The sequence below is a fragment of the Sphaeramia orbicularis genome, chromosome 11, assembly GCF_902148855.1.
Source record: "Sphaeramia orbicularis chromosome 11, fSphaOr1.1, whole genome shotgun sequence".
NCBI classification, from domain to species: domain Eukaryota; kingdom Metazoa; phylum Chordata; class Actinopteri; order Kurtiformes; family Apogonidae; genus Sphaeramia; species Sphaeramia orbicularis.
This window is the reverse complement of record NC_043967.1, coordinates 39,949,073-39,976,456: the sequence shown is the minus strand read 5'-3', so window position 1 is coordinate 39,976,456 and position 27,384 is coordinate 39,949,073. Positions and strand designations below refer to the sequence as shown.

General features: G+C 38.6%; 2 protein-coding genes across 5 annotated transcripts; both read left to right on the top strand.

Annotated features, from left to right (window-relative positions):
* The first annotated feature begins 83 nt into the window (after window positions 1–83).
* On the top strand, window positions 84–8,019 carry ncdn (neurochondrin). The gene is made up of 8 exons (XM_030146468.1): window positions 84–184; window positions 376–579; window positions 1,583–2,639; window positions 3,197–3,366; window positions 4,166–4,404; window positions 5,100–5,315; window positions 5,415–5,557; window positions 7,327–8,019. Exons 2-8 carry the CDS (start codon window positions 400–402, stop codon window positions 7,743–7,745), a joined length of 2,424 nt encoding a protein of 807 aa, XP_030002328.1. The 5' UTR covers window positions 84–184; window positions 376–399; the 3' UTR covers window positions 7,746–8,019.
* A 1,746-nt stretch (window positions 8,020–9,765) lies between these two features.
* Window positions 9,766–27,384, top strand: tfap2e (transcription factor AP-2 epsilon). 4 transcript variants are annotated; one of them, XM_030147735.1, is made up of 7 exons: window positions 9,766–9,995; window positions 12,132–12,575; window positions 14,701–14,755; window positions 18,628–18,874; window positions 21,848–21,966; window positions 22,423–22,561; window positions 25,968–27,384. In XM_030147735.1, the coding sequence occupies exons 1-7, from the start codon at window positions 9,957–9,959 to the stop codon at window positions 26,227–26,229; spliced, it is 1,305 nt and encodes a 434-aa protein (XP_030003595.1). In that variant the 5' UTR covers window positions 9,766–9,956; the 3' UTR covers window positions 26,230–27,384. The 4 variants fall into 4 exon arrangements, with proteins under 4 accessions (XP_030003595.1, XP_030003597.1, XP_030003599.1 ...); XM_030147737.1 differs by having other exon boundaries at window positions 9,774–9,995; window positions 18,643–18,874; XM_030147739.1 differs by lacking the exon at window positions 9,766–9,995 and adding an exon at window positions 10,584–10,829 and having other exon boundaries at window positions 18,643–18,874.

Sequence of the window (27,384 nt, the reverse complement as noted above, 5' to 3'; positions counted from 1 at the left end):
TCGACGTTATAATCGCACACGCCAAAATGGCGTCGTCACCTTCCAACTATTTCTGTTCTGATTGGTTCGCTGATAATGTTCGACCTGTTTGATTGGCCGGTTGAGGTTTATTTTGACAAGTTACATCCGGAACATGTGATGTATAGTTGCCGCGCGTGAATGTCAGAAGACGAGTGGAAATAGAGTAAGTTGTAATTTTATTAGCGTTGTTTAGCCATTTTTAGCTAAAACACGTTGACGTTAATTATTTCAGCTGTTACCTAGAGTGACTCAGCAAAGCAACTGAAAATAAAGGATTTAAGCTGCTAACATCGTCATTCTCGTTGTGGACTACTGAGGGAAATGTGAAGAGTTTGCTTTTTCTTTCTTGGTTAGCATTAAATAGTTGCATAGGTAACAATGGCTGACAGTGCCGGCGTACCACCTGAAGAGAGCAGCCAGCCACCTGGAGGGAAAGAGGAACAGGGAGGAGGTGGAGGAGGAAGTTTAACTGATGCTCAGAGAGACGTCTTGGAAAGATGCCTCTATACACTGAAGCATGCGAAGAATGACAGTCATACATTGGCAGCTCTTCTGGTGGTAAGTGTGTCATTTGTGATTTATTTTTTTCCTGTCATGTGAGTGCACAATGGAGTTCCAGCTCATCTTAGACACTAACATTGCAGTCTGCATTCGTGGACAATATTTTACTCTAAGAAACGAAAGCAATACTTAAGTCTAACAAAAAATGCAGAATGGCCCATTTCATAATATCACTGTATTGTCATTATAGATGCATAGTGTGACTGTCTAGAATTATAAATTAAAATTCTATGTTTATGAATAATGTATGAATTTTCAAGTTAAATTTATTGTCTACTTGCTCTAAACAAAAAACAGTGCCCATGAAAATGGTACACTCTGTCTTCAGAGGGATACTATTTCTGGTGTATATAATTGAATTCATTTGAAGTAATCACTAGGTACTGCAAGCAGCATGAGTTGAATTCCTTCGGGAGGCAGCCAGAAACATCAGAGAGCCATTGTAGCTATATTAAACCCAAACTAGGCTTTGAGAATGCAAAAGGAAAAACTTTTTCTGACCCTAGTCTCACTTAGCCCAGCCTATCTTTACACTTAGTTAACACTGTGCCAGTGCTATAGATAGGTCTGGCACCCTCCACTATCGTTATGGAATATGAGTAAAAGTTATCTGGGCTGTTTGGTTTGTCCTTGTTGGCCTTGAACTAAGGATGCTGCAGCGGTGAATTTGCTAAATAATGTTGGGAATGAAGTTGTTTTGGTGGAACATGTGCACATGAGGAAGCATGCTATGGCATTAAAATGACTAAATCCATGCAAAAGGAAATGCATAATAAACCCACAAAACCTTTATGTAGTGAGCTGGACTTGAAGCAATAATGCAGAGATAGCGTAAGGAAAGAGAACAACAATCCTGCCACTGTGCAATGACAGTTTCACCCTTACTCCAGCAGAGTACCTCCAGTAAGCCAGACTAATCCGATCCTTTACTCTGTAACCTTATTTTTAAGGATGTAAAGGGTTCTCTCCTTAACTTGCATTTTTTCCCCTCTGTTTTCAGATCAGTCGCCTATGTCCTGCAAATCAATTAGACAAAGCCACCCTGAGGCGAATTTTTGAGGCAGTGGGCCTTAACTTTCCAGCACGGCTTTTGATGACAGCAGTCCGTGGGGGGGAGAGTTCTGACTTGGCCCCAAATGACCTCCTGTCACTGGGCACAGCTTTGCTGGCTGCCTTCAGCACAGACACCGACATGGCCTCCCATCCACAACTCCTCAACACCATCCCATTCCTGTTGGGTATCATTGCAAACCAACCTGTGTTTAATGAGCAAAATTCATCAGCTGAGAAACAGAGCAAAGCTGGAGAGACCATGACAAGACCAGAAAATAAAGCTCAGCCAGGTGACGTTGCGCATCCAGCATCTAAATCTGCTGAAGAGACTGAGGCCAGCCAACAACAAGGTGATAGTGTTAGCACAGGAGACAGTTTCTCAACCCCTCAAGAAACTTTATTCCCCTCTCCCCTTGATGAGGCCATGGCTGCTGACTGTTACCAGATTCTGTCAGTGGTGTGTGCTTTACCGAGGGGTTCTGACCTACTGCTGAACAGGGGTGCTGTTCATTTTCTGTGCCAAGCAGTGGCAAAAAATGAGACATTCAGCCATGAGAAGGGACTTGCATTGATTGGCTGCATCCTCTCAGGTAAAACCAAGGAAAGAGCATGGAGCAGATATCCAGAAGAATTACTCACTTTGCTTGTTGGACTGTCCAATGACTTCTGCAAAGCCACAGAGCAGACCAGACTTGACATGTGCACCCAGTTGGTGCACTTTCTCCCTCCAGCTGGAGCAGCAGTAGAGAGTGAGCCGCTGAAAGGAGTTGTGGGCCGTTTGTGGGGGGTTCTTAGACCCATGATGCAGTCCAAGTTAACACCAAAACAGATCAGGCCGGTCCTGATTCTCAGTGCATGTCTGCTGGATCTGTATGGTTGGGACCTGGTGGGTCCACCAAAGTTCTGTTGTTTACTGGTGAATCGAGCATGTGTGGAGGTGAGAATGGGTTTGGAGGAACCACCTGGCAATGAGCTGAGTCTGGAGCTACAGCACACACTCACAGGTACTTTACAATTATTGATTTTAATATTTGCTTCTGTTTCTTCCTCCTCTACTGTCAGTGCTGAAATTAATTATTTATTTTAGTTAATGGAATGTTATGTGGAAGTTTTTCCCAATAGCACATGAACAAAAATGACCCTTAAAAAAGTCAAAAGCAGCCTTTCATTTATAATCTATTGGTAATAAAGACCCAAGGTGAAAAAAATAATATACATAACCAACAACTTCATATTCCAAAATAAAAGTTTATTTCTAGATATCTTGAAAGCTTTGAGATGTTCAGATATTATAGTTTGCTTGAGATGTGAGTGTTAGCACTTGTACAAACATCAAATCAGTTACAGTAAAAAAAAAATAAAATAAATAAATAAAAATTAAACAGATAGAAATGGGTTGTTGTCTTGTTTCTCATAGAGGACCCACACAGACAAGTGTTTATGGACTCATCCTACAATAATATAATCCGAACACTAGTACTGGGTCATAAAATATGTAGCTATTGTATGTGGGTGATATTTGATAAAACGCAATTAACTCATTCTGTCATTTAATCCCCAGGCTGTTACAGGATTATGGAGGCTGCCATTGAGCAGGCCTGCAGTGTGGGCGTCACACAGACGGATGCATCTCCTCAGAGCTCTGTCTCTGTACTCAGTCTGCAGCAGAGCAGACAGGTCCTCGGGGTGCTGGAGGAGGCCTTCTCTGCTGTAGTATACCATCTGCAGCAGGTGAGAGGGAGACACACTCTTGGAAATCTAGTACATAAGATATTGATTGTGTCTTACGCTACATTCACTGCAGGTCTGAATGCTCAATTCGCATTATAATTGAAATGTGACTTCCATTAGGCTCATGTGTGAACAGTCCATGGGCCAGAGGTGACCCACATCCACAGAGGGTGTGACGTCACATTCAGCACACTGTGTTTATGGAAGTAAATAAGGATCTTACAGGGTCCCGCCTCCTCCAGCACAGAACTGTTACATCTATCGTATTTCATAGATGTAAAAGTTGGATGAAATGCAACATGACTGTTCAAACTGAAGTCACATGGCAAAACATCAGATATGTATCCAATTTAGGACCATGTATGAAAGTGGCCTGGGTCTGACTTGGAAAACGCAGATTTGTGCTGTTCTGACTGTCAGAAAATAATCAATATAGGTCATATATGGGTAAAAAATCAGATTTGGGCTACTTTCACCTGCAGTGTGAACACAGCTTTAGTAAATGACAAATAGTTGCATATAGGACTGCATAGACGAATAAAAAAGGGCGGAAATCCAAAATTATATGCTTTTTAAAAAAAGAAAGATCTGTGTTCATTTTTAGGTATTTTGTTCAAAGTGAATCTGTCATATGCCCAACATTTCTAGTATTTCCAGTTCTTTTAAAACATTTGATTTTTAACATTGTTGTACTGGTAGACAAAAAAAATAAGTGGAATGTACAAAATGTTCTGCCAAGGGAGAAGGTTTGAGTGAAGCAAATGTAAACAACCTTCTTTGTCATTTCATTTCCTTCAAGGTGGATCCAAGCCGCTTTGGTGACCCTTTTGTTTTTGCCACATTCCGTGCTCTGTGCTCATGGCTGGCAGAGGAGACTTCTTGTCTGAAGGAGGAAGTGACTGGTCTGCTTCCTCTCTTGGTCGGCTACTCCCGGAGCCACATGCAGAGTGACGGTCTGGAGCAAAGCTTCTCTGACTGGATGGCTGAGTTGTCTGTCAACGAGGAAAGAACCAGGTGGACAGGCAAAGAGGCACTGAGGTAAGAGCCTGATTCTGGTTCAGGTCAAAGATTCAATTAGCGGTGATCACTGCACAATACGTGCAAGGTAGATTGTTATCTGACTTGAACCTGACTTGCTCTGGCGCCACAGGACACGGTTATCATGTCAGATCCAGATGGCATGATGTGACGCTCTGTTTATATCCTGAAACAAAACAGAATGAAAGATATGGCCAGAAATATAACATTACAGACTTTTGGATTAGTTAACAAATAACGTGGCTGATTTTTTTTTTTTTTTTTTTTTTTAACTTGAAAAGCCAGAAAAGCAGAATATATTTATATAAAATACTTGACATTAAAATTGTAGAGTGGTGCCACTTCAGACCTCTAAGTATCCTTTACATTTTCAGATACTCAAAAAACACAAATACTAGAATAGGTTCTTATAAGAGATTAAGAGATACAAGATCTAATTTATTATTTCTCTTTTTTCTGAGATATTGTTGACTGTGAATAGATTTTTAATTTCTCTTTTATTTCATGAATAATTTTAGTAGACTCTTTTTTTGACCATACACTTTGAATATCAAAGTAAAGAATAAAGTCTGTACTAAATCAGTATCCCATGGTTTCAGATACAAAAGCATTGTCAAAACAGTAATGATATGTTCTACAGTATTGTCTCCAGATTCTTAAGATGCCTTCCCTGTATCTCTCTTCCCTCTCTCCAGATATCTCCTTCCAGCTCTGTGCCACCTGTCAGCAGAGGAGGCTCCCAGGAAGGTGCTCCTCTCCCTGGACACCCCTTCTCTGCTGGTGGATTTCCTCTCACAGTGCTGGACGTCACTGAAGGGAAAAAGCAGCAGCGTAGCAGCGAGGGATCCCAGTATGGAGACGGCCTGCTCCGCCCTTCTCAACTTTGCCGTCACAGAGCCAGAAAGAGTCAGGTAGCTGTTTTACAAGTGAAATGTGCTACAATGTGTTATTTTGAGTTAATCACACATTTCTATCACAGTTGCCTATTATAGTGTAAGGTTTTTTTCCAGGAAGGATCCATGCTTCAGAACCCTGGAGACTCTTCTGAGTGAGGCACTTCCTGTTTTGGTCCATAAACCTCGGCTATTAGTGCTAGCGGCAAATTTCTGCACTTTGGGTCTAATGATTGGAAGACTGAAATCAGCTCCTTCAGGTGAGGGTAGTTTTGTTAATAACAAACCTGGTACTTTTTCAGGGAGCCAGTATTCCAAAGCAGAAGAACAGATATAGCTCAATAGAAATGACCATTTAATACAGCTGTGGACCTCAACAAGGCAAATGTGAATAAGGTTTGAAACACTTGTGTAACTCTTCAAAGATCATTCAGTGTTGACCGGATCTATCAAAGTATTTCATTCATATTAACATTGAATCATCCAAAATGAACTGACTCTCCATTGTTACAAGTCCTTTTTTAGTATTTTTTAGCTAATTGTTTGGGTTTACAACTCTTCTTATATTCTAGGATTCCACCTGCTCCACCTCCTCGGTCAGACTGAATATGTAATGTAGGTGGCCATCCACATAGCAGCTGCTTCAGTGCTGAATTTCCACTATAATTCATGAAACTAGTTACACCAGGTGTGAGATGAGGGGTACATAGGGTCACAGAGATCTGTGTTGGAATGCAAAAATAGACCAGTCTTCTATTTATATTTTTTATGTTGGGTATATGCAGCTTAGAAATGGGTTGAATTGCGTGTATGTCTTTTCTTTTTTACATTAAACATTCTGCACAGGCTATTGTAGATGTAAACTTAAGCGATTTCAGTCTTGTAGACAAATTTCTGTTGTCAGAATAGAACCATGAGTTGAGGTTCACACACATCATCTGGATCATTTGGTTTGACATGGTCATAAAACTTGATCCGTCTTAAATCAGTCTTTTTTTCTCGTCTTGATGCTTTGACAAAATAAAACCAGTTTGATATTATTTGAAGTATTAGGCCTGGGCTTGCAATCATTTGAATATTGTCAAAAACAGGTGTGTTCGCTCCAGTGGCAAAACAAAATTAAACGTGTTTGCAGGGTGTTTGAACAGTGACGTGGCAACAGAATATTGTGTGGTGTGTGTTCTGTCTCTAGAGAAGTGATGTTGGTGCTACAGATCATGAGAAATACTTGGTCCTTCACTCATGCATGTATGAGTTTTCTCTGCTGTGTCTTGCCTTGTTTTGTTCTTCCTCTGCTGTTAAATTGTAGTTATAGCGCCCCCTACAGGCCAGGCTTGTGGTCACATTAATCCCTTGATGCGTCTCTATTGTTTTTTTCTTTTTTCTTCTTTGGAATTGAGATCCCAAACTTTAAATGAATATGACACAAAGAAGGAATTTTTCTCTGTAAATTCTGTGTAGATGAGGCTTAAACTCACTCAGAACTAACATATTTCATTAGGAATTTAGTCACAGTCTTGTACATAGTGATCCTGTAACAATCCCAGTTTTTACAAAATCTTCTAGTTGGTGACTGTAAACACATCTGACATATTGTTTTTAAATGTGAGAGTTACACTTTAATCATTTTAAAGTCTCCTCAGTATCTTTTTGTGTATGCTAAATATCAGCCATATTACATCAACTCAGTGTCCCAGTGCTCCTCTGGATCCAAAACTGAAGACACAATGCAATCCTAAAACTAAAAGCTCATCATCTTGATTTGCCTTGACTCACACAACCTGACGCTGTACATGTGCTGCAGGCGTTGCCAATAAAAACATGCATTCTACAGTTACATGTTCACTGCAGCCAAACTGTAAAACTTCTTCCTGCGTGTCAATTATATGGATATTTCCTCAGCATTACATGGCAAGTAGACGTGGTTTCCATAGTTACCTGACACAACTTAACTTAAAAGGGAGGAGCATTTCAGGTTTACATTAAACAAATGGACAACATTTTTGTCTTGTTTTTTTTTAATATCCAGGCTCTGTGGAAGCCGGCCAGAGGCGGTTCTTCTCCACGGCTCTCCGGTTCCTCCGTGGTACTCTGGACCCCAGCTCCAGTCCTGGACCAGTAAGCCTGAGTGGGAACTGGAAGGAGAGCTGGGACGAAGCAGCAGAGCTCTGGAGACTGGGTCTGCAGGCTCTGGGAGGCTGTGTCCGCTCACAGCCCTGGATCATCAGCCTGGTCAGAGAGGAAGGGTGGCTCAAACACACACTGAACATGCTGGGCGAGTGTAGCGCTCTACCTGATCAGCAAACACAAGAGGCGCTAGAGGAAGCTCTGTGTGCCATGGCCGCCCAGTGCCCACTGTGTAAACAGGAGATCGGAGACGTAATGAGAGGTGGTAAAGGAGCTCTGAGCAGCATGAGGAACCTGAAGACACTGGTGGGGACGAAATGAAACCAACAGTGTCCACTTTACATTTCAAACAAAGGGTTGAAATGAAGTAAGAGGGCTAAAACTCAGGCAGGACATGACTTTTTACTCAGTGACATGAATTATGTGTTACTTTTTGTCCCAGGTTTTCATATATGAAAGAAATAGAAACACCCAGATACTGTGGTACTGAAGAATTATGATACAGATCCAGCTTTCATTGTAATTATCTCTTTAGATATTGTGCAATGATGTATTAATGCCTTTAATAAAGAACTATTTTGTTAGAAAACCTTAATTATTGTTATTGTTGCTGAAAATATTCCCTTTAACAGACATAAATGACTTGGACTTGGCTTCGGCTTAAGACTAAAAATCAGCTTAGCTTCAGACCAGTATCCAATGCAGTGGCAAAAAATAAGAATCCACATGAAGTTAGAAGAAAAAAGTAGCAAGGCCCAACTCTTCCTTAACTGATTTAAGTCTAGCATGAGTCAGTAAATGATCAGTTTTCTTAATGATATAAACAGGTACTGTGATATAAAATAATGTACACAGTGGTAGTTAATTTGGGTTTCATTACCCACTGCCTCCACCAGATAATGATGAGTAATCCATTACTTCCAGAGTTAGATCCAAAACTGTTAGTCTGTGTGAAAGTGGCTACAGGGTCAGATCTTCATATTTTAATTTTTTTGTTTGTTTTATTTCAGTCATTACATTATTCCAGTCCACATCATTTTGTGACTTCACTCTGGTTTCAGCTCAGATCTTAAAGGTCTTTATTTTCCAGTGTTTTGTGAGTATAATTATTTGATACCAAAGGAAAACTATTAAAACCAGTGACCCACTACTTACAATGCATTCCAGGTCCTTGTATCCGTAAGTGTCCAGGTTAATCTAATGCACAGGTGTCAAACGTGCAGCCCGGGGGACAAATCTGGCCCACCAAAGGGTCCAGTCCGGCCCTTGGGATGAATTTGTGAAATGCAAAAATTACACTAAGAAATTAACAATCCTTTTAGTTCAGGATCCACATTCAGACCAATTCAATCTCAAGTAGGCAGGACCAGTAAAATACTATCATAATAACATATAAATAATGACAACTCCAAATATTTCACTTAGTAAATATAAATATTTTCATGTATTTACACTAAAACGAAGTTTGATTTTGCAAAAAATGTGAATAACCTGAAATGTCTTAAGTACAATTTTAACAATATTCTGCCTGTTATTAAATGTTTTGTGTTTGTAGATCCACTGTGATCTGTAAGTTCTAATGTACATGTGGAAATGATAAACTGAGGAAGAATATTGTTAAAATTACACTTTTTTTTTCAGTTTGTTCATGTTATTCACATCTTTTGAAAGGAGAGTTTGTAGATGTAAACCTTTTAATAATATAAATTTACTTTTTTCACTCTAAAACAGAGAAAAGTTTGGAGTTGACATTATTTATATATTATTATTTGATTATTTTACTGGTCCGGCCCACTTCAGATCAAATTTAGCTGAATGTGGCCCCTGAACTAAAATGAGTTTGACACCCCTGATCTAACTCATCCATTTCCTTTGTCATTACCATAAATGACCACACGGTGGCGCAGTGCCCTTTTCTTTCCATATTCTGTCTGTAGGGTATGTTTGCAGAGTTTTACCGGCCTGAGGACTCTGGTGTTTTTCATCCAGACAAAAATAACTTGAAGCGTTTTTTTTTTTTTTTTTTAAAGCCTTTAAACTTTAATAGTAGATGAAGATATGGTCACAATTTTACATCTTTGTTGTTAACAGAAAGAAAACCTAAACAAGAACAATTAATTCAAATTTAACCAAATTTAAATGGAAATCTATGTTATAAAAATTAAATCCAACTCCAAGACGCACATGAAGATTCCGGGTTTAATTTTATGTGACATGATGATCGCTTGCACAATCCTTTTACGCGTGTTCTCTCCATCCTTGATCCTGCAGTCCACGCACCAGCCGTGAAAAAGTTTTGAGCCCCCCCCTTCTCCTCCTCGACTCTTGTCACCTCCCGCCCTCTTTTTTTCTTTTTTTTGTGCTCCCCCCTCCCTCACCAACACCCGTCTCTGTTCTCTCTGACTCATCCATACAAACTCTTGCATCGTCTCTCAAACAAACTCACTCCTCTCCGCACCTTCATCCCGTCTCCTCTCCATCATCCACGGCGTCTCATTAACCCCTCAGCTGCAGCCTATTACTCTGACTACCATGCTGTGGAAATCCCGAACCAAGACTGACATTTTGCAGGTAAAAAAACAGAAAACAACTATCCAATATACTCTGTTTCCTTTAGTATTCTTTGTGTTTAGTGTTTAGTTTATAAAAAATCTATTCAAAACTGCACATGGTAATCTGTTTTTTTTATTATTTGACTAAAAATATAGAAATAAATAATAAATAAGTCAATATTTAAACTTTTACGCGGCGCAGTTCTGGCTTCAGTAGGTGAAATGTTTGTGAAATTGTCATCCTTTTGAAGTTAACATCCTTTTTTTTTTTCATTTTTTAAAACTATCAGGGCATGGAAATCCTTAAAGCTGAACATCTATGGAGGAAAATGATCCTGTTTATCTCAGCATTTTTTGGAGGATGGTTTTTTTTGGGGGAAAAAAAGATGGAAAAACTTGAATTTGCGGTTCCATTTGGTGCGTAAAATTAAGTTCCAGTGTTTTTAAAAGGGACAAATGCTGCTAAAATATAGGGTGTGTGTATGAATTAAGGAACAGTAATTGAATGAATATATCTCTTTAAGAAAAGTGGACCCTGTCGACCCCTCCCCTCATTCTGCCGGGTGCGCGCAAAACCTATAAGTAGTGCGTTCATGGAGAGGCTTTAGGACTCTGTGTGTGTGTATCTGGCAGCAGCTTTTCATCTGTGTTCACAGCTTCGTCAAAAGAGAGTGAAAGGAACAAAATAAATCACAACACAGATTTTTTTAATGGACCCTTAAAAGAGCCTGGATTATATATTGAAGCATTTGGCGACATCTTTCAGTCTTTGGAAGCCGGCGCGTCCTGTTGAATTTGATATTTTGGTGCTACCAGAGTGGTCCAGATGTTAATCCACACCTATTCGGCTATGGTGAGTTTGGAACTGGTTTTGGAAGCGGTACTGTTCTGTCACGCTTAATGTGATTTAATTTGAAGACTGAGTTTGGCTCCTGCATCTGGAGTCAGTGCGTTAACCAACAAGAACAACTGTCCAATTTGGAATAAACAGTTGAATCAAACTAAATTGATATTAATTTTTTAATAATTTTCTAAATCTGTTGTGTGGGTGTTTGTCAGTGTCGCTGCTCACATTACTATGATTTTTTTTTTTTTTTTAATATGGTAAAAAAAAATTTCTTTGCTCTCCGTGACAGTGATGTGCAACGCGTCCATGCGTAAAAATGAGTCTATCTGACAGTGAGTGTACTGTGGAGGCACCACGCATCTGTCCACGGAGATGGTCTTTGTCTGTGCAGTGTCACGGCAAGTGAGACTGGCTGACAGTAAAGTGTCCACTCACTGAAAACCGTGACATGCCGAGACACAGGCTTTTTAGTCTTTCAGTGTCATTGAATTTTGGATAAAAACTTTGTTGTAACACAATTGGAGCGTTCTTACAAAGTGCAACGGATACACAGAAATAGAGAGGCTACTGTATGTGTTTTAACCTGGCAGGGGCGCTTTCTGGCTGATAATGGACATTGTTCCACCAGAACAGCATTGATCTGGTTGACCCAGCTTCAGAAAATCCAATTTCACCAGGATGGGAGTGAGCAGAAATGTAGGCTAGTGGACTACATGTTTTTACGCACGACTGTCAGATCACATTTCTTTATGAAAACAGGGTCAAAAATTTCAAGTAGAAATAAAATGTCACTTGGTTTCCAGCCTCTCCACTGAATAAATTAGACCATCTTATTAAAATTCCAATTTGTATGAAAAGGATATAGGCTTGTTGACACAGTGACAGATTATTTACAGATGTACCCCCCTCCCGGAGCGACGTGTTGTTGTTGTTGTTGTTGTTGTTGTTGTGTGTTACCTGTCCTTTGTGCAGCTTCTTGGTGGCCGTGACCTTTCTGACACTGTTCAGCAGCGATGCCAAAGGCGTCTTCTGCCAGTGCGCATCACTTCAAGCGCTGCTGCTATTTCCACCTAATAATAAAAAAAGGAAACGCGTTTATTTATGGGTTACTGCTGTTTAATGGACATTAAAACTAATTATATATGGAGTTTTATATAATCTGTTTTCTTTAGAAGCTCTCTTGTGTTAACAAAACAAAAAAAAGAGAGAATTGCATTTACTTCTAACTTCTGTATTATTAGACTTTTCATGTTAACTCCATTCCAGAAGCTCTCGGTATGAACCAAACTTTATGTGAATTTCCTGCAGGACCGCGCAGACGGACTAAGCGGCTCTTCGCCGAGTGGGCGCCTCTCCCAGCTGTCCTCCCTGAACCAGGCTGCGTACTCCTCGGCTCCCCCGCTGTGCCACACTCCGGCCTCGGACTTCCAGCCTCCTTATTTCCCTCCTCCGTACCCCCAGTCATCCCTGCCATACTCCCAGAGCCAGGACTCAGCCTATTCCCACCTGTCAGACCCCTACCCCTCCATCAACTCCATCCATCAGCATCAGCAAGCCGCATGGCACTCACAGAGGTCGCGCTCGGAAGAGGGGGGGCTCCTTTCACAATCTCACCGGGCTCTGAGCCTCGACCCCCGGCGGGAGTATCCAGCTGTCCCAAGGCTGCTCCACGGACTCGGGGAAGGGGCTGCCGCTCTCGGGGACGGTCCTCTTGGGATGCACCTGGGACATCACGGCCTAGAGGATCTTCAGGTGAATTTCTGTTCCTTTTTTTCCATCATTTAAGTTGTCGAAATCCTGGCGCTGCGCTCTGGGAAGACTGTGCGTAAAAGTCACTTATGACACGATCGAGGCACTGAAATGTAAATCCAGCGTGAGAATAAAACTCTCTTGGGCCTAATCGATTTATCCCTTAAATTCATTAGTGTTTTTTATTCATTAATCCAGTGTCATATGGATAGTTTATTAAAAATATTTGTGAAATTATCTTTGTCTTTGGAGCAGCAAAGCCTTGAGGCAACTTGTCTTACATCCCTGTTTTTCCTTGAATGTCAGTTCAGTCTTTGAGAAAACAAAAAAATTAATGAGTCTTTCTTTTTTCATTGAAAAAACAAATATTATCCATTACTTCTAAGTGTCAGATTTTTTCTTATTTTTATTTTTGGGGAAAAAATTAAATCCTGCAGGCCTTTTTCACTATTTAAGAATTTCCTGAAAATGTAAGTATCAATAATAATATTAATAAAACAGAACAGTCATCAACAATATTTTATATTTAGCACATTAGATAAATAGCCTACGTTTAATTAAGATTAAATAAGAAGCATAATATTAATAGGCTATATGAGTTACATGACAGATGTACGCAATGATTTTGCAGTAAAAAAAAATATATAATAATTTTTGTGACATTTTAAAATTCCTTCTAAAATGTTTTCATATAATATGAATAAAAAAATAAGAACATACTTTGTGTAATTTAATTGTTTGGTGAAACTGACTGGCTTCCTGTTGAATAATTTTAGAATTTATATTATCTTGTTGAGTTTTTGCGCTTAAATTGTGTTTAGTGTTCATCTGAATAAAAATAAAAATCATATTACGGATGTACAGTGGATTTAACTTTATCACGGTTTATTTTCTAAGTAACAAGAACAACAAATTGTGCGTAATTATTGCCATTTTCGTCACATCACTCAGTGTATTATCCATCACTACATTCATCCTACATTGTCCGGTGCATCCAGACAAAGTGATTGTGCTTCTGCAGCCTTTTGCCTTGTGCAGATTTTTTTTTTTTTTTTTTCTGTCTTTTTTGGAGAAGAATAGTTTCTATGGTTTATTGAGTAGTCAGCTTCTCTGCAGCAGGTGCAGCTGCAGACGCTGTTTGTTGCCTCCTCGCAGAAAAAACACACCGAGACCAATTGATCTTTACGCTCATTAATAGAGAGAAACGTTCAGAGGAGCGTCAGGCGAAGGAGTCAACCCGGGCATGTTCCTGCTAAACGCTCCCACTTGACAAGGACTTTTATTTGATTAATGGATTATATCCTCCGCGTTTGAACCCTCTTATAAATCCACAACAAAAGAGACATCCGAGAATCGCCATGCAAGACAATTTTATCCACAGTGAATGAAAAGATCAAGTAAATGCATTGGCTTTAAATTTTTTCTTTTATTTTTATTGAATCATATTTCCACAGATATAAATTTATATTATTATTATTATTTAATATTATCCTTGGATAATATTATAACCTATATGTTGTATAAATGAATAAAGAGCTGCATGACACTGTTGTCCATAACGTTGGAATAGAATGTTTTTTTTTTTACCTCTTATGAAATGTGTTTTATTCTTGATAGATAAAATGTAATAGGACTCAGTGTGTAATCATTAAACCTGGTCAGAGGTGATTACTGATGTGTATAAATAAGAATAAAAAGAGGAATGTGTCTGAAAACAAAATTATTCCAACTTTATGGGCAACAGTGATTTATGTTTATCGCCGATATATATTGTAAAAATGGTTATTTATAATTAAAAAAATGCAGAGATTATTTTTATTACTAAAAATAATTAATAAACCTATATTTTCAGCTTTATTTTATAAGATTTAGAATATATCCCAGCCTATTTAAATAATCAAACAGCTGTTTCTTTTTGTCAAGCAACCAAAACATCCAGATTTTATTATTCACTTGTCGTCTTCTTGTTGGAAACCAAATGTTGGATCCTCCATTTTGCCTTGGCCTGAGAGAGATAAGATGTATTTGTGTGTAAAAAGTATATATGTGTATTACATGTGTGTAGAGGTGTGTGTTGCTGTTGAGGCCGGTGTATAAATGATAGTGACCGTCTGTCTGTCTGACACAGGGAATGGAGGAAGGATCAGCCTTGGGCATCCTCGACCACTCTGTCATTAAAAAAGGTAAGAGGTGGGAGAGCTCTGTGAGTGTGTGTGTGTGTGGAAGAGAAAGGTTGAGTGTGTATTTGTGCATTTGTGTCTAAGTGTGCACCTATATAATTGTGCTATACATGCTGAAGGGGGTTTTGTGTTTAGGGGCGCTCCAACACCAGTCTCTCTCCCTCTCTCACACACACACACACACTATAAATAATTCTGTTTTGCTATTTCATTTGAAGTCAAGAAGTCCTCTAATACTCAGCTGCAGACTTCACCCCAAAGGCACACATTCTTAATGAACTGTTCATGGTCATATGAGAGTGTGTGTGTTTGTGTGTGTGAGAGAGAGAGAGAGAGAGAGAGAGAGAGAGAGAGGGAGAGTGGGGGATTAGAGTGAAGAGGAGAGGAGCGAGAAGTGGGGCAAAGAAGAGAAAAAAGGGAGGGGAAGATGATAAAAGAGGAGTTGTGGGGAAATTTGCAGAGTGATCACTCTAATATTACCGACTCTGAGTGGCAGGGTTTTCTTTTTCTTTTTTCCTTTATAAAAACACAAGGGCACGTTTAGGAAATCCAAGTTGATGCGATGCTCTGAAAACCTTGCTCAGGAAAAATGCAAAAAATGAAAAGGTGGCTGTTGCATGTGCAGAAAAAGTACAGGTTTTTATTGAGACGAGCCATGATGCACACTTTTATACACACCTGCACAACACCTCAGTCAATGGTAGACAGACTAGACACTTATTTTGTATTTTACTTCAGCTTTTCTTGAGCTGATAGATAATGAATTTCCCGTTGGGCGTTAATAAAGTTTGTCTGTAAGCATTTAACTATAAAAAAATAGCACTTCTATGTGGTGTATTCTTTATATTTTGGATAACTGTGCTTTAATTCCAGAAGTGCTGCACATAATTATTAGTTGTAAATGATTAAAAGTTGTTATTTAGCATTAGAGAACTGAAGAAGCCAATTAAGATCATTTTATTTATCCCCAAGGAGCAATTCTATGGTATGAAGTGTACATTTTTAGAGTCGCACTTAACACGATTTGGAGGTGATATCCAAACATACAGTGCAAAATGAGCTCCACATCGTCACGTATTAGTATAAAATCTTGAGCTGGTGCAGAAATAGTGTGAACAGTAGACACAGAATCATGGATATCTGTTGAATGATTGATCCAAAATGTAATTTACATACATTTTGAACTTATCTTGGCCTCCTGCTTCCCCCCGCTGCCATAAAGTTTTCATAAAACAAGGATGTAATTCTCCAAATCGTTCCCTGAGGATGAGGCTTTTACTGTTGCAGCTCCAGCGTTGCAGATACAAACCAGGAGTCGTTTAATGAACTGACAGCGAGTCTGCTTGTTTGCCAAACGCGTAGAATTGATCAATTACTACAACAAGCCTCTCTCCTGCAAGCACTCACAGCTGATAGCAGAGCCAAGTTAAAGCCCTCATGAATAAGAAAATCTACCAGGGAGAAGAGAAGGAGGCAGAATGTAGGAGCGGGGAGGAAGATGATAAAGAGCAGGAGTCGAAAAGAAAGAGTGAAAGACGATAAGGGAATGAGAGGGAGGGGCAGGGAGAGACGACAAAGAAAAAGGAGAAGGAGCTTTAGAGGAACCTCTGCTGCTCTGTGGCCTGATCAGCTGCTTCAGAATGAGAGGATTTTGGATTCTTTCACAGCAGGACGCTGCACTGAGGCCACCCACTACCCACAGAGTAGCACCAGAGGCAGCACACAGTGAAACAGATAATATTTAATATTTTAAAAAAGATAAAGAATAGTATCAAGATCTGAGATGGCATGAAAGAGAGACCATAAGAGGGGGATAAAGTATACAAGTGTAGATAGCTGTATCACAGATTATCAATCAAACTGAATTATTTTTCCAGTTAAATGATAAATTGGTTTATAGAAGATCAGGGAAAAAAAAGTTATAATACAAACAAAAACAATAAGAGTGCATTATAACCTAACTGCACATATGTCTGTATGGATGTACATCCTGCACACGATGTGTATGCAGCAAATATGTAACTGTATGACAATGTGCTCTAATAAAAACAGTTGACACAAAAAAGTTGTAATAGCCCACACTAGTAGAGTTTAGAGCAGGGGTGTCAAACTCATTTTAGTTCAGGGGCCACATTCACCCCAGTATGATCTCAAATGGGCCAGACCAGTAAAATAATACTAGTGAAATAAGTAAAATTACATTATGATAATGTTTACATCTACAACGTTTCCTTAAAAATCTGAATAATATGAACAACTTGAAATGTCTTAAGAAAACCAAGTGCAGTTTTAACAATATTCTGCCTCAGTTTATCATTTACACATGTGCATTACAACTTACATTACAATTACAAATACACAAAACATTTAGTAACAGGTATAATATTGATAAAATGGCATTTACTTTTCTCTAGACATTTCAAGTTGTTCATATTTGTTCCGGTTATTCACATTTTTTGTGAAAGGATAGTTTGTTAATGTAAACATTTTCATGTAATTGCCCTTTTTTACGCTAAAAAAAGATAAAATCTGCAATTTTCATTATTTATAGGTTATTATGATAGTGTTTTTCTGGTCTGACTGAATTGAGATCTAACGGATTTATATGTGTCTGTATGGAACCGGAAATAAAAAGATTTTTACACTACTGATTGTTAATATCTTCAGTGTAATTTTTGCATTTCACAAATTCATCCTACAGGCCAGATTGGACCCTTTGGCGGGCCGGATTTGGCCCCCGGGCCGCATGTTTGACATCTGTGGTTTAGAGTGTTTGCAGCATGTTAATACCTTATCATTCAGCTTATTATGCATTGTCTGTTTTATCTTGTTGTACAGTGTCCTTGGGTGTCTTGAAAGGCGCTTATAAATAAAATGTATTATTATTATTATTATTATTATTATTATTATTATTATTATTATTATTATTATTATTATTATTATTATTATTCAGAAGTGTCACATTAAATAAAAATCTGTTGAACATTACCTTTTTTATGCATAAATTTTGAGGAAAAAACATCCAAATTCTTTAAAATACAATTATGTGATTCAGTTTTGTGATATTGGAGTCCATTCCAACAATATAATTTCCTGCATGTATTACCCAAATAATCCGCCATCCTTCAGTATTTCATTCCTTATATAAACTATTTTGATTTCACAGGGTTCAACCCAAAAACCTGCAGGTTTAGTGTGATTGAGATCTGACATCAAAAGCTAAATCAGTCACACCTTGAAGGAGAATGTCACAAATCATGACGCTGTAAAAGAAATCCAGCATCACACCAGTCTTTGCAACTCGTTTATCTTTATTTTTTTAATGATGAGCTTGCCTGTCAATACAAACATGCGTCGTTGGCAAATTAAAAATACACAGCGACACTTTGACTCAAGACCTGAGGTGATTTAAGGGGGGAAAAATGACAGAAAAAGGAGAAAGTCTTAAGTTTCGATAGTTCACCACAGTGGAGAGAAGTGTGTGTGTGTGTGTGTGTGTGTGTGTGTGAATTGAGCGCTTCGAGGTGTGAACTGAAGCTATTTGTGAATGCATAGTTAAGATGTAACCACCTGCAGTTTAAACAACAGAATCAACAAGCAGCGCTCCAGAATTAGAGCTGTCGACGCAAGGGGAGAACATTACACTGAATAGATTAATCATTAGAGAAAAGCATCAGGAGGAGGAGACCACAGCCGCTCACACAACACACACTGCTGCCATTACAGAAGACTGATGACACCTCTTTTCTCCTCAGCATCCTGTTTTTGTAGCTTTTAGACATTTTGTTGCTCTCATTTTCATATCTTTATCTGCTGTGTCTCTCAAATTATTCAAATACCCTCAGACGATGAATACGAATCATCTTGAACTTTAGTGTTTTCCTTCACAGTTCCCATCCCGTCCAAGCTGAACGGCTCGTCTCTGTCGGCTTTATCCATCAGTAAGGAGGGTCTGGGGGTGGGAAGCGTATCCAACCCGGCGGAGGTGTTCTGCTCAGTCCCGGGTCGCCTCTCTCTGCTCAGCTCCACCTCCAAATACAAGGTGACGGTCGGGGAGGTGCAGCGACGCCTCTCCCCACCTGAGTGCCTCAACGCCTCGCTGCTGGGTGGAGTCCTCCGCAGGTGAGAGGGAGCAAAAAAAGACTTAAAATTCTTGGTGGATTTGACTTTTCTTAAACTTTTGCTTTTACTTGTGAAGCATTGGAGAGTTTTTCCTGAAAATCTGTCTTTGGCTGAAGTCCGAAAAGTTCCAAATCAATATAGAACATCAATATCCAGCATCTATAGTTTATATTGTTTTATCTTATTCTTTTGGACAAATAGTTTAACATTGGAAGATGAGGGGAAATAGTTCATGCATCTGTAAATAAGATGGATTTAATGTGTATAAATGAAATGAAATGAAAATCGGTGACTTGCTACAGGATTATGAACAATTTCTCCCTGTGCATCAGACTGAAAACATTCCTACTGCTTCCTCTGTGTTTAGTCTTTTAAACAGAACTCGTGTTTCTTGTCTGGATCATTTATCTCAGTAACGGTGGAGCACAACAGAGTTACAACACAGCTTTACAAAATATACCTCAGAAAAGTCAACATTTGCCATAAACATAACTTGTAAAGCCATCAGGTTTTTCATACATGCAGACCTGCAAGACCTGCCTCATCATTTCAATAAGAAATTAAGCTGTATTGAAATTATTGATAACAAAACCTCGATTTTCTCCAAAACTAGTAATGTGTACAGTGCTTTCAGAACATCTAAAGTTGGAAAACAAGCAAAAAATGGTTAATATTCAAAGGAAAATATATAAAATGGTCATGTTAAAAGGCTGCTTGCACAGAGAGTCACAGGCAGTCTAATAATTACCTCCCAAGTTGTGTATATAACAAGTCTAAACACTGTGCAGTAGAGGTTAGAAGTCAAAGGACAGCTCATGAAAATGCATCCCCTTTCAAAGATTTAAAAAGAAGATGACAAAATTCATCAAGTATCAGATGAAGCAGGAACAAAAACTGACCGAAATGTACTATTTTCACATATTCACATTGAGATGTATTACAACGCAAGCTGTAAATTGTTATAAGTATTTGCTAGTAAGGAGAGTGAGAATGATATATATGTAGAATGTCCCTGGCATCACAATAATAATAATAAAAATGCTTTCTGACAACAAATTTTACCTGCATGTAATAAACTACACTTGTAAGTCAGTCAGATGAAATAAACACATGCAGATGTGCTTTAAGGCAAGATCATAAAAATGTGCAGTTAAAGTGAAGAGGAAGCAAAGCTGATTTTAAAGCAGAACTTGACATTTACACAATGACTTTTTTGTAAGTGCTGTTGAATTTACAGTTGCGGAAAAAAAATTCAGACCATCAAAAGTCATCAAAAACAATGGTTATGCAATCAAGTATTAACTCCTGTGTGTATCATGTGACTAAAACAGACAGAAAAGAAAACATGGAATGCCTAAAAGCACTGTTTTTGTCAGTACAATGCCATGGATATTGATGTAAGAAATTAAATGATTTTGGTTATTATCAAGAAAACATGGAAAATGGATAGATATCAGCTCTTAAATTAAACTCTTATGAGCTATTTTTGTTGTTATCATTATATTTGTCTAAACAAATTTACCTTTAGTTGTACCAGGCATTAAGATGAACAAGAAATTGAAAAAAATTGGGGGTGGTCTAATAATTTTTTCCTCATTAGTATATTGAATCTATTGAGTCCACAGCATGTGCACTACTTTACCCTAACAATCCCATAAGGCCATGCACTGTTAGGAAAGTGTCTTTTTCTATAAGAAGTAATAGAGGGTATGATTTTGGACACGGCACATAAAGTAAATAGACAGTATGTGGGCTTATGGGAAATGTAGTCCAAGTCTGACAGGACACTGATAACAGAGAAAGGTAAAGGGAATTGGTCTGTCTTTTTCCATTTTAATGTTAAAATAGAATGATGTTTCAACCAGTATAAAATAATTCCATTGTGCTTTTCTGCACACCATATATGCTGAATATACTGCAAAACCAAACATATCTACAAATCTAGATATATCTTTATAAATATAGGGTTTTAATGCTTTTTTTTCTCCACCATCTGTAACAGAAATGATCTTTCCTTGGTTAGATTTAGGGAAAGACACTAGGTATTTAGTTAAATAATGACAAAGTTTGCAAAGATGTGATTATAAAATGATACAATTTATTGAATATATATGTAAACCAAACCACAGTCTTCTCCTTACCCAGAACAAAGCACTTGTAGGCTAAATAAAAAAATAAAAAAAAAACCTGTGGTAGTCCATTATCCTATTGGACTATCATACCTACTGAGAAAAGAAAATTATGATTATATTGAAGTTAATGATATGCATAGATTAGTAAAAGATAGATTGCATATATAAGAGTATATATAAGAGTATGTAAGAGTGTTTTAATTTAAGTATGGGTTCAGGGCTGAACACCCAAAATGGGTCATGGGACTAAATCACAAGAGAAGCTATGTGGTTTAATGAACTACAGCCTCAGGGCAGAAGAACAACTTTATGACTTGGGATGGAGGCAAAAATACTTTAATTAAAAGATCTAAAGGGCAGGACATGTCATAAACCCAAGTCCCTCTTTAGCACAGATATATATATATATATATATATATATATATATATATATATATATATATATATATATATATATATATATATACCTCCTCAGAAAGACTGCATCTGTAAAATATTTAAAATAAACTGATATGATGAGAATATACGAGGAAAAACATTTGAGAAAACATGAGAAATAACACCAGGCAAATGAAAGAAAAAGGGAAAGAAAGCCAACCAGCACCAACTACAAGACACTATCTGTGCTGACAGGAAGCATAGGGAAAATTTGAGCTTCACAACCGCTTATATAAACACACACACACACACCAAGACTCACACAAAAAACGCATACAAAACTACATACACACCAAACCCAAACTCATAAAGACAAACGGACACAGGGCAGCACACATACAAACGCACACACAAAGACCCATCTCCTAAAAACTGCTCTCTCTGTCTCCCTGTCCCCCCTCAGGGCGAAGTCAAAGAATGGTGGCCGCTGTCTGAGAGAGCGTCTGGAGAAGATTGGCCTCAACCTGCCCGCCGGGCGACGCAAGGCAGCCAACGTCACTCTGCTAACATCTCTAGTGGAGGGTAGGAAACCACACACTCACACACACACACTCACACATATATACATCCAGTGACCTGCATACATCCTGACAGATAGGGACACATATTCACATAGAAATTTGCACGCATGAGCACACATAAATAAACAGTCACAGCACGGATCACTGCATGCATGCACATACACACACATGAGCAGAGCATGATGTGAAAAGCTAAAGCCGCTTCTTAAAGAGCAACCAACTGCCGAGAAGTGAAAGTGAGATTAAAGCTTTAGAGTTACTCTCTTGACCTGACCCGACCCGAGGAATCACAACAAATCATTTAAGAGCATTTATATGGGTAATTATTTGACTTTTAACCCTCATAAACACACAATAGATGGTGCTTTTTGTTAAACTGCTGCAGGAAAATCCAGTTGTTTTTTTGTTTTTTTTGTACTCTAACAGCAGTTTTTCTGTATTCGTCCTTGTCCTGCAGGTGAGGCCGTCCATCTGGCGCGAGATTTTGGTTATGTGTGTGAGACAGAGTTTCCAGCCAGAGCTACAGCTGAGTATCTGTGCAGGCAGAGTGAGCCCGACCAGCTCCCCACACGACGTAGCATGTTGCTCGCCACCAAGTGAGTGAATCACCCCTTTCACCAGTCTCTTAAAGCTAAATTCTGGTCATATATAGTCAGTTGATAGCATAGATCAACTTGTATTTATTGAAGGTGAATCTCTTGGATGCTTCTGAACCTCATGACACTGTACTTTCTAAGCATAATAATTTATTGTCAAAGGCTGAGGGTTGAGAAAAACTTCTATGCACTCAGCCCCTGGACAAGAAAGAGGGCAAAATATACTGTGGCTTTTGGAATAACTTACTTTTTCATGTTTGTTTGATCAGAAAAAAAGAGATAGTATACTTAAAAACCACATGATTCAGCATTTACTTATAATTATCCCTATTAATAAGACCAACTAAATAAGAAAACAGATGAAAAGTAGTCCCTGGAGGTGCTGTGGAATGGAGACAGACATGCTGTTTATCTCAGTAATGCTAGTATCACCATGTAAAATCATTGTTTTACTGTTTTCTCTGAGTTAAAGTGAGTGAAGTTTAGGATATTATGCTGTTATACTTCAATAGTGGCAGCAGGAATAGCATAGCACCCCTGTATCTTTAGAGTAATACGGTCATTATTTACCCTTATGCATGAACTGACCATTCCCTAAGCCCCTCCTAAAAATAACTACTGTCCAATCCTATGTTAGCAACCGTAACTAGGCATGGGAAACTTCAGTGATGTGTGAATGGAGCTCATAGGTATAAATGGTCATATATTTAGTCACTTAATGTGTGCTAATAGATAGCATCTGCCATTTATTAACATCACACATGTCATTTTCACATAGTTTTTCTTTTTTGAAGGTAAAAATAAACACAGTTAAATGTCATTCATTACATCGGACTGACAGGTTCATGACTGACCATGGATGTTCAGAGTAAATTGAAGTTTTTAAGGGATTTTTTTGAAGTGATCAAATATTTTCAAGGAAATAATATCAAATTTCTGTTGGAACGGTTCTGAAATAATGAGAGATGTATTACATATTGCATAATCTTTGGCTCATAATAATGTCATAATCTGTCTGTAATGAATATCAATACAAACTAAGGTTAGATGGTAGCTAATGTTAGCTGGTACTGGCAAACAATGAAAAACATGTCGGACACCAGTTTTACAAGTGTTTTCTTTTTCATGGTGCACCGTATTTATTTAGCTTCAAGTTAATACAAATGCTCAGTGGCCTTTGTTTACTAGTATTAAATAATGTCAGTTAGCGTCTTACCTGTAGAGTTTGTGTCAATCAAATTAACACTGTTGTAAAAAGAGCTACTCTAGTCCTTTCTCTGAACCTCTCTCTGCTGATACAGACATTTGTGATGTATTTCTTTGGAATCATCACTCTGATAACACTGAAAACATCATAGAGTGCTAGAGATTGACAGACGTAGCAACAATAACTAAGGTGGGCGGGCCTTGGTATGATAATGAAGATGCACAAAAATAGAAGTGCATGGAAAAATGTATTGTCAGTATTTTACAGGTGGAAAAAAAACACCTTTCAACTTGGAAAACATGTTTTCCAAGTTAAGCTCATCTTGGGTTCTGGGTAGTTTGCATCCTAAACGTATTAACAAAGGTTTGAGTATTAAGATCGGTGGATATTGTTGGTATGGTTTCAGATGCTGATATTCGGCTATACTTACTTTAGTAGAGAAGTTTTAGCATTTTAAACCTTTGTTGATAATCAATTCATCATTTTTTCAAGCATACTTCTATCTCTTTGTGATACTACACTCACAGTCAATGAAAACTTTGAGACCATATTTTTTGACATTTTTATTTTGAAACCCTAAACTGGAATTTTTTCATGAATCATTTGTTTAGGATATTGGCATACAGAAACAAAAATCTGAAGTTTCAAGAATAATTTCAAAACAAAAAACTTAACAAAAGAAAATGGCACCTGCCAAACACAAAGTCACAACAGTCAATACCGGGTATGGCTTCCGTTTGCTTCGATGCAAGCGGCGATCCGTTGGCGCATGCTTCGGTCTATCATCAACAGAGCCTGTGGTGTTGTGGCGTTCAACCAGGTTTCTGATTGTGGGTTGGGAACAGCCCATACTTCTGGCTATATCAGTGTAGCTCAAACCGGCCTCCACCATACCCAGTGCCCGGAGATGTTGTTCATGTGATAGACGTGACATGATGCCGTTCACTGGACTAACAATGGTGGCCTTTTTTGGGCCTTTATATAGGCCTTCAAAACCAATCCTCAAATTGTGCAGATACCCACTGAGTATTGTTCAATGTGTATTTGGTCCACTTTTGCAAAGAGACCAACCCATGTGCAATGAACCGTGACAACATGACAACTCATCATTATCTCAACTACCTGAGCACTAAGTCATCAGTAAATACACAATAATTACAATCCCCCTACAAGTAGAAATATGCATACATTTCTACCTCAAAGTTTCTATTGACTGTCAGTATAAATGTTTTTTTCTGCTTTAGTGGGGCAGCTTAACCAAAATATCCATAACAATTGTGCATTTTGTGATAAAAGCATGAAATTTGGCACACATGTAGACATTAATATTCTGAAGAGATCTGGATATTGAGTCATCTCAGATTTGACCCCTGATAGCCATGACGGCCATTTTCTTCAATGGCTGACTGCAATTGCTGGTATTTGACTGACCTGCTCATCTACAGAGTACTGTAGGTTGACTTGGTTCATCTGTAAATGGTCAGGAAAGACCAGGGAAGAACCAGTACTTGAAATTGTGCAAGACATAACATTCTAATTAGACTAATTTGCATAATTAGTCTAACCTGACCTTAAATGCACAGGTCTGTGTGTGTGAGGGAGACTGCTCACAGGAATGACTTCTGATCACTGAAAAGAACCATGAGCCGGGGACAATATCTTGATTATGTCAGAGAACAGTTACTGCTGCCATATTGGAAAACAACTGCCATGTAAAATTTTGTAATGGCCAAAAGTTTTCAATAAATACATAAATGTGACAGTAAGCATGCTAATGTTGATATCCTGTTCCACAGTCTGAACAGAAAAGTACTACATTATTGCAAAATGTCAATTTTAAGCAGATTTTGAGTGCCACCTTGAATCAAATCAAAATTTTGACCTCTGAGCCGACTGGAACCACAAAAAATGGCTTCAGCACATCCCAAACTATAGAAATAGACACCAAGAACATGAATATTTACCAACTGTGTCTAATTCTATGCTTAAATCAATTTTCACGCAACGCGATTGGCGGCTATCTTGAAAAATGGTAGTTCAAGACAAAATCTGAGGTGGCTCAATATCTATATCTGCTCACAATCTATCAGTCAACATCTATGCCAATTTTGGTACTTTTATCACAAAATGCACAATAGGTTAGCTATGCTGCCCAACTACTTTTGGATCCTGAATGATGACCATCTGATTTCCTCTCAGGGAGATCTGTAAGGAGTTTGTGGACCTGATGTCCCAGGACCGCTCTCCGCTGGGTGGGAGTCGACCCACCCCCTGCCTGGAGCCCGGGGTCCAGGGAAGCCTCACCCACTTCAGTTTGCTCACCCATGGCTTTGGCACACCGGCCATCTGCGCAGCACTGTCGGCCTTCCAGAGCTACCTGATGGAGGCCATCAAAATGCTGGACAAAGGAGAAGGAGGAGGCAAGAGCCACCACGACAAAGAGATGAAGCACCGCAAATAGAGGGAGATGAGTGGACGGATGAGTGCATGGACGGACGGACGAGCGGCAGAAAGGCAGAGAGAGGAGGGGAAAGACTGATTCAAGCCCCTCTGTGTTTTTACCTTCTCCCTCAGGACAAAGACTTTTACTTCCCAGAAACCTCTGCGGCCCGTCTCCTTGAGGAGGCGGGGTTTAGGATGATATCTGTACTGTAATGTGTGTTCACAACCACCTCGCTCAAAACGACGCATGGACCTCTCTTCTAAGTAGCTGGTTTGTGTCATGATGGCGTCTACAAAACCTTCAGGATGAGTTTCCTACATATGTTTTTATTTATTTTCTTGTCCTCTATTTTTTTAACATGCCTCTTTTATCTGTGATCTTAGAGCCCCTGACTTCATCACACACATTTTAACACTCACAAACGCACACACACACACACGGACATCTGAACTCATCTGGGAAGCCTCAGAAGCCATATCTGAAACACCGACCTGCTCTTTGCTCCTCTGGAACTCTGGGAGACTTATAAGTCCACCTGATTGGACGAGCACAGCTTCCATTTGTAGTTCTTCTTAGTGGGTGGTCATGGGAAAATGAGTTCTATCGGTTGCCAGTGGGGGGTGGGGTCTGGATTGGGGAAAAGAGGAGTAAAAGGCAGCTAAAGGAGATTTGTTTTCTCTTATTTTGAAGTACGTGTTGGTAACTTAAGGAAATTACACAAATCATTTTGTACTTTCAGTGTATGTTTATTATTAATGTTATTACTGTTGTTATTATTATTATTATTGTATTACTTCATAAATGTAATATATTATTAAAGAGTTAAGAACTGATCGGTTCACTTTCATGAGTGTGTTTTATGATTTGATCTTATATTAAAATAATAAAAAGTAATGGCACCTTCAGGCCCTTTTGTCCACTTCAAAATTACTTTCAAAATGCAAAGAGGATACATTCCAGCTTTTTATTTGCTTTTATTGTGCTGCTATTGTGAACCCTCTTTCTCTCTGTCACATTAATTACATTTTTATTGACCCCTATAGGCAGAGTCTACTGTTGTCGCTTCAACAGGAAGGTCATGGCCAGGGATTCAGCCAACACTTGTTTTCAGTATTGATTCATCTGTTGATTGCTTTTTGTTTTTGATAAACCAGTTAATTACTTCATATCTAA